The 8141-nt window shown below is 38.0% G+C and overlaps 1 protein-coding gene across 6 annotated transcripts in view; it reads left to right on the top strand.

Annotated features, from left to right (window-relative positions):
• The first annotated feature begins 432 nt into the window (after window positions 1–432).
• Window positions 433–8141, top strand: part of RGS22 (regulator of G protein signaling 22) — a 71584-nt gene continuing 63875 nt past the window's right edge. For 5 of the 6 annotated variants that reach the window (XR_004748659.1, XM_035319272.1, XM_035319269.1 and 2 more), the window contains exons 1-3: window positions 433–627; window positions 1282–1310; window positions 3871–3933. Coding sequence is in view for 5 of the 6 variants with exons in the window: in XM_035319272.1 (XP_035175163.1) it covers window positions 603–627; window positions 1282–1310; window positions 3871–3933 (117 nt within the window). In the remaining variant the exon portion in view is untranslated. Of the gene's footprint in view, window positions 628–1281; window positions 1311–3870; window positions 3934–5199; window positions 5619–8141 lie in introns of all 6 variants that reach the window. The other variant, XM_035319270.1, reaches the window with a different exon arrangement.

The following is an 8141-nucleotide window of genomic DNA, read 5'->3' as shown; positions in this document are numbered from 1 at the left end:
CCTCCCAATGGAGCCGTTGGCACCTGCCAGGAACAGCCCAGGTTACAGCTTGGCCTGAGGAACACCAAGCTCCTCTCCTTTTCTTACTTGGCTCTACCACAGATGGGACTTGCTTTGTTACCTGGGATCAAGCCTCACTTAAAGATACAGATTTATGATGTAAATCCATTTGTCATTAGCTGTATGGTTTGAGATTTTTTTAAGGGCAGTATCCCAACTGGCTGAAGAGATTTGCTAATGTAGGAGAAAAGTTGAATACCATTTTGGACTAAGAACTTCTTAGATTGGTTGAGAAGAGAGTGTTTTTTTTCATTTTCCTCCAAATATCCTCAAATTCCTGTTTCCCAGCATCTCTTTTGGGACCGTATCGTCAGTGTGCCTGACATGTGAGTCCCATGCATTGTTTGCAGTGCCATAGCAACCCGGGCTTGCCGTGAGCCGCGCAGCAGAGCCAGGCTGCCTTGGTGCAGACCAGGAGTTTAGAGCCAGGCCCGGCAACTCTGCAGCTTCTATTTCTGACCTGCAGGGAAGGATTTCACCTTTGCAAATGAGGTTGTCAGCTTGCAGGGGTGGACGCCGGCCCTTTTGTGTGTAGCTCCAGCATGCAGTCGAAGAGGCTTACCACTGGTATGTAGCGCTTCCTAAACAGGGTAACAGACCGACTCCGTGTCAGACATGAGTCTGACCCCTGGCGTGGTTGTCTCAAGTTCAGAGACAGTGACAAAAAGGAAAATGATTTGGAACTGTTAGGTTTAAACTTTTTTAGCAAAATTAATTAATCTGAAGAGAGAGCCGGACTGTCTTAAGTGGTATCACAGAGGATGGAGACTTTTCCTGGAATGCGTGAGATTTGGCTATTTGAGAACACCCCAAACTCATTTGTTTTTAAATTTTAATCTTATGATTCATAGCACTTGCTGCTCAAGGCTCCCAGAGCCTCATGCAAATCTGTATTTTCATTAAAACCAGCAAACTTCTAGTCATCAGTTTTGCAGAGGAAAGATGACAAGAAGTTAGCTGATATATATCAGAAAAAAAAGTTAAATGATACTTTCATTATATTTAAATAATTCATGTGATATTTGACCTTTTTATATATGGGTTAACATTTCTGCATTTTCTTAGAGTTTATTGTATTTCCTCAGGTTATATTGTTTTATCTCTGAATATCCAAGAAGGTTGTTGTGCCTCATTACCTCTTGTTTCTGTCCAGTACTCATATTTGAACAAACTTGATTGTATTCCTTGTACAATGTATAACAATTCATTTTTCTATTTCAGAGCCTCCATGTATAACAGAAGACGTGTTTGTAAGTATGCTTTATAAGGCTTGATCATACATTTCATCTTGTAACAGTAGAGCAAAACAACAACAACAAAAGTTACTGGAAACTGTTTTCTGGTTTCATCCCTCTTCTAAGTATGGAATGACAGAACAGTGTCTTACAATTTTCTCAGACAAAGGAAAATAATTAGTTTGAAAAATAATTAGTAAAAAAATAAAAAAGAAAAAGGAGAAAAGGGAAACTGTGGTGAATAAAGATGAAAAGAAAAGCAAAATATATTGAAGGAAGGAAACAATAAACTGTAAGGTTCAACATGACCAGTTTAACAATCTTTCCCACAAAATATCTAAGAAACAGTTGCATTCCTTTCCAAAAATAATTTTTAATTTCTTTTCAATGTTAAAAGACTGATAGAATTTGTATAGGCTGTATTTGTACATAAAAATTGCATGAAGGCAAAACTGTCATCAATTTCATGAACTGTAGTTTTTGACCAATTTTTAGCACATTGACTTCCAGCTGCAATTGGAAAACAGCTTTTTCTAGGTATAATTTTGACTGTACAGGAGGAAAGCTAGCATGGGATGAAATTAAAATTCTTCCTGGCACCAAAAAAATCTAAGTTATAATATCATATATGAGACTCTATAACCTATAATGTGCAAATATGAAAGCACAACTATGCTTTTAAATGAAAATAAGACTGACCACAAAAAAAAAAAAAAAAAAAGAACCTGAGGAAAGCATGTTGTGTATATCAATAGATGCAGTAAGTAGCAAAGCTTGCATTAATAAGATCATAAACGTTTTATTGATTAATGATCCAGTGTGTTTATATTTCTTGCTGTTATATGGGACTACAGAGAATTATATTCCTTGCAAATTAAAAACACATGTTACCTGCGTATTCTTCAGCAGCTTATACTTCAGCCAGTAATAAATGAATTCTTTTGAATTAGTCTTTTGAAATAGTGAAATATTAATATTGCTATATAGCAATCTTCAGATTCCTCTTTATCAGTTTAAAATCTAATTGTGCATTACCCAAACCAAATGTGAGGCAAATTACAGTTGGTTTCTAATGATTTTCTTTGTTAGTTGCGATAATACTTGCTGAATTGAGATTTATGGATCCTATTCACTGCTTAGTGACATTAGTGGGAGAATTTTCTGTTGACTTCAAAACGCTTTAGTTTAGACAATTTGGTAAATATGATCAGTATCTTAATGTCTCCAGGTCCATGGTACTACAATCGCACTGGATCACAGGCCTGTGATCCAAATGATCAAAAAGCATGATCTCTGTAAAGCAAAAAGCCTTGCTTTCAGTGTTGTCAGCTTTTTCTGGGATTGAGCATGAGCTAACTTGCCTTTCCTGTATCAGTCAAAGCAGCCACCACAAGTGCTTAGGAATAGATGTTGGCAGACGAAGAGTGGACAAACACCACCAGGGGTGGTTGTGGCTTGTTATGCAGCACATAACTCAGGACCTTCCTGAGTTCATATTAAGAGTAGATTAGTAGAGATTTCTTCTTTACTGAGTATAAGCTATCCTTAATCAGTTCAGACTCTGTGGAGTTTGGATCAAGATGTTGCCCGTCTACAAATGATATCACTGACACTGTGTGTAACCTCTCTTTAACACTATTCCTCACTAGTACATTTGAATGCTATGACCTTGTGAAAGAGAAAAAGGTTTCTGACAGAAAACCTTTGCTGATATTGGTAAACAGAATTGACTTGGGTGCATTCTCCTTGTGTTGCAAGGCAGAAATAATATTCAAGAAACTGTTAAAACTTTTCAGAAGTCGTCATGATACTGAAGACATTTCTGAAGACAAATATAATAATGTTCTTCTACCTTTTGTTGAAATGAAATCAGGGGTGGTGGTATTGTTAAGGTTGGGATTCTTATTTATTGATTCAACAACAGCAAAAAAAGACAACAGCTGTATTCTACTAGCAGTTTATGAGTCTTGTTTGCAGTACTTAAGAGGGGTCAAAAGGTAAAAAAACCTGTAGATGCAGCCTTGACTTCTGATGAAGTCAACTGGAAGCTTCCCAGTTTTGGGCATATACTGCTTGCTTGGTGAGCCAAATTATAGATCAGTAAATTCACTTTTGTTTCCTAAACATTCCCTAAACCATCTCCAAGCAGCACTGTGGGAGTAGAAGCAGGCTCTGCTGAACGTTTATACTCTTCTTATTCCTCAGTGGGAGAGAGAAAGGTATAATGCGGGGAATTTCTAGACTATTAGCTTATGCATTTTTTCAAAAGTAAACATGCAGATGTCCAGCATTTAGAATCTGCTGGGTTTACGAAGGCTTTATCTGTAAATTTCTTGGCTAAGGATTTAACTTCACGTGTGTTTTTTAAATTGTTAAGGACCTCAGTGGTGTGCAATGGCCAGAATATAAAGATGACGCAATGACTGTATTCTCAAAAGTGAGAAATAACATTTTACAAAAGTTTGCTTGTCATATCTCATGGAAAAAAAAAAACATTGTTTGAGGTAAAAGTGCATTCAAAACCTGTTAGCATAGATTACTATAAGCCTTGCTTTCTGGTTTTGTGTCTCTGTAGGAAGAGTGCTTAGCCACAGATGATATGCTTGTGGACTACTTCAATGAATTTTTGAGTCTTCCAGTAAGTACCTTACAGAAATCCTTTTCAAAATACAATAAACACCTTACTAAGATTAGTAGTAAGGTAATCCATTTTAGAACATTTTGCATTTTGCCACAAGGAAGCTAAATGACTTTTACAATTTGTTGTATTTTAATGGTAGTAACTCTTACTAGTCAATGTAATTATCGGTGTCAGGAAAATAACACTTCTGGGGACGGATTTTCTCCTCCAAATTTACTTATTTAACTCACAGTGTACCAAAATATGAACAGTAAATGAAAAAGATACATAAATACTTAAAAAGTATAAGGAGTCCACTTTTATTCCAGTATCATGATGTGCTGATAAAACCAATGATTGTCCTTTTAAGTTCTTCTGGCAATGCACTCAGCAATTAATAAACATTTTAGCCCAGGAACCAACACTGTGTTTCTTCATGTCTGTGAAGGCCTCAAAATTGGTGCTCGCCTCTTTTCCACCTCCCATCTCTAGCTAGAAGGATGCAGCCTTACACTGTATTCTGTGCGCTGATCCAGCACTTAGACCAGCAAATCCAGTGCCCTACACTTTGCTCCTTCCTCACCAACTCACCAACTACCCTGCCACCCCACAATCTCATATAAGTCACATATACTGTCCTGCTCCCTCTGTGTTGCAACTTCACCTATTTTCATCTTAATACTCCTTACTTAGTAGATCCCCATTTTCTCCGTTGGCACACATCACATACATATTCCCCTGCATGGTGGCACAGACCTTTCTACAGCATCTCTCAAAGTTTCCATTGGACCTCCCAACCAGAGCTGCCCCACAACCTTTCACTTTCCTAATCCACTGCAGCCAAACATGTTGCATATACTCATTTCTGCAACTTGCTTGGTAGGAATCACTGCTAGCATTAGGAAGGGGCAGAATATTTCTTGGATGCTCCTTGGCCAGTATTGGAATAAATTCAGTTAGGATTCAGGCCTACCAAGTTGATCTACACTTACATGTACTTTCTAAACCATATCACACATTTGTCTGAAATACGCATAATGGGAGTTGCGCATGGGATGCCTATATCAATTTTTGATATGAAAATAGAATCTTGAAGCTTAAAACAACCATATCAGAGTGTGGGTTTTGTGCACAGCAGTGATACTAACTTCTAACAGGATCTCAGGCTTTATACACTTTCACCTCATTGCAAGATTCCTAAGAAAATTTTTTACAAAGCTATGGAGACACAGCCAGAAGAAAATGTATGTTGAGAGTGTTGGGTTTCTCTCTCTTTTTCTGCAGCTGTTTAGGATAATTGCCTAAATCCAAGCCTAACTACCTAGCCTTTAACGCCAGGCCTCCTTTTGAGGCTTCCATCCATATGCCAGATTTTTCTTAGCACAGAAATACCATCCTCCACGCCTTCCCTGCTTATTTGGAAACTATGCTTCAGGTTTTCCCAAAATCACAGAGGATGGAGTGGGAAAAAAACTTCAGCCTGCTTAGTATCTGGGTCTCCTTGGATATGCACTGATTTCAGGACATCTTTTAGAGGCCAAAATTCTCTTTGGCCTCACAGGGCTCCTCAGCCCTGAGTCCTGGCTCAGTTCAGCAGCTTTGAAATGCAACAATTGTCCAGGCACTTCTGACTGCTCTTGAAGCCCACAGAAAAGAGTTCACAGACAGTCCTGAGTAAACACTGTTTTATGCTGGTAATCTTGGTAGGTTTCTAAAACGACACATGGTCTCTCTTTATTTATTTACATACTTTCATGAAAACAGAAGATGTATTAGCTATGTTTATTTGTCATGTTCTCATAATTGGTTTTATTTTCTCTTTGATCTTTTCTTGGGGATTTACCCTCTGCAGGATTAAGTTCTATTAATGCCTTGGGTTCTGCGGTTTGAATATTTTATATTCCCAACTTCCCTCTCCTTCTCAGAACACTTCTACTAAAACAGCGCCTTGAAAATTCCATTGCTTTATTCTTGTTGTGCTTATATGCTGTTGCCTAGAAACTCTATTACCCAGGTGTGTTAGTAGTTAGGCAACAAGTTAAACTGAAAATATTGTGTGACTTGATACAAGAAATCAGTGGTAATATGTGCTTATTTTAAGAGCCTGTCTCTGTATTGATTTATAATGCACCTCTGGCATATGGAAAATAATATCACTGGGAACTTGCTATAGCAGCAGATTTTTTTTTCTTTGATTTACAAAATATCTTTTAAGCAATAATATAGATATAATAATCATCAGTAAAACCTGACATGAATATCTATGTAATCCAAAGAATTACATATTGTAATGGAAGACAGTTTGTTAGGAAAATAATATTGAAAGATAAAATAATAGAAAAAATCCCATGCGGGCAGTTACTGCCAGTAGTACAGTGATTTCACAGCAGCAAAAATCAATCACATGGCATACAAATAAGTTTTACTTTCCATAGTAAATAACTAAAAATGAAAGATGTAAGAGAAACATTGGTATGGATGCATTTCCATTTTGAGCTGGTCAGGAATCCCTAGCACTGGAATCTTTTATTCAATTAATTAATTAATCCAAGATTACGCTTACCCAGGAATGAAAATTCAGAAGTCTGAAATCTCCATGCAGCTCTGTGTTGCAGGCCTCAGTAAGAAAGTGCAGTAGTGTCAACTTGTTTCTCATGCTCCTACCTGCTATTTGTTCCACTCCAAAGTCCATGCTGGGGCCTTGCCTCTCATCTTCCAGTTACCAGTTCCGAGTACCAGTTCCTGATGAAGACACACTCTTCTGTTCAGCCTGCTTGAAGAATTGCACCACAGAAAATGGAGCTACCTGTACCTCAGTTGAAGTGTATTCAGGAGATAGCACCTTTGGTGGCAAGTCCCTGGCTGTGAGTTTCCCTTGTGCCAGAAAGCTGTGAAGTGACGACAATTTTATCAACTTCAGATTTGAAGACCTACTTATTTTGGAACGCATTCCCACTATAAAAGCTCTCCACTCACCAAAAAAAAAAGAAAAAAAAAAAAAAAGAAAAAGAACCTTACAGAGATGTATTAATAGGGCCACAAGGATAGAAGACGCAATATACTGCAGGTAGATTGCTTGATGTCATTGTCATGACAGTAGGAACTATTGTGGTGGGATTTAAAACAAACCAAACCAAAACATGCTGAAAGGTCTAAGAAGAAGTATACGAACCAGTATGCAGCTAGCACTTTTAACTTTAGCTTGATGGTCTTCAGAGGTCCCTTCCAACCTCGGCCATTCTGTGATTCTGATTCTGCAATATGGTGACTCTCCTGAGCAGTCTGAGCTCCAGGACTTGACCCAGGTGATGATTCGGAAAACATTTAAACCACAAGGAATAAACAATGGGCCCATTAATCTTTCTGAAAACAGAATGGACCTGAAAACCTGACACAGGCCTGATCTATGAGCAGCAGATGATGGAAGGGACAGAAAGAAATCCATCTTCCTGCACATTTCAGGCCTTTTCTCTGATTTGAAGATATCTGTGAATCATTCTGTGAGGCATCAATGCAGGCCTATTAGTTTCTTTTTGTCTTTTCCAGGTGTATGGAAGGAGGCTGCAGGAGCCATTACAACCCCTTTAAAAAAAAAAACATTTAAAACCCCTAAAACCCCTAAAAACATTTAAAACCCTTAAAAAACCACATTTGCATCAGTGAGGCCTTACATACATATTATGTTGAGTCTTATCCAGGCCTAAAACTTGCCTTGATATACAAGGAGGAAAAAAACTATATCCTGACTTCTCTTCTTATTGATAGTAGGTTTACCTAAAATGCTCCTCTCTGTTAGATTGTGGTGTGTGACTGTGACTTGCATCTTACTCATCAATGGAAGGGGAATCCTGGTCTCACTGAAGTCAATGGGAGATTTGGCATTGACCATGTGCAGCCTGAATTTTCCAGGCACTTCCTAGAGCTGCTCAAATTCTTTTCTGGTCTGGATTCTCACTGACTTTTACTTATGATATACACATACCCTTCTTAAAGAAGTTTTGGCAAAGTTCCTGGATGAGGTCTCTATTCATTCCCACCCTTTCAGGGCCTTAACCTAAGAAGCAGCCAAGCTGTGGTCATTCTGTTTCTCTTGGGATCAAACTATATTACTTGGGGTGGGATGTGGTGAGCATATTTACACATTTGTTAACTATATCTGAAGTTAAGTATATCTGAAAACTGTTAAGGCAGAGAACAGTAAGATTTATATGTCTGATATCCTGGCA

This window comes from Oxyura jamaicensis, chromosome 2 (genome assembly GCF_011077185.1).
Source record: "Oxyura jamaicensis isolate SHBP4307 breed ruddy duck chromosome 2, BPBGC_Ojam_1.0, whole genome shotgun sequence".
NCBI classification, from domain to species: domain Eukaryota; kingdom Metazoa; phylum Chordata; class Aves; order Anseriformes; family Anatidae; genus Oxyura; species Oxyura jamaicensis.
The sequence above is the reverse complement of the archived record's forward strand: the minus strand, read 5'-3'. Positions and strand labels throughout refer to the sequence as shown.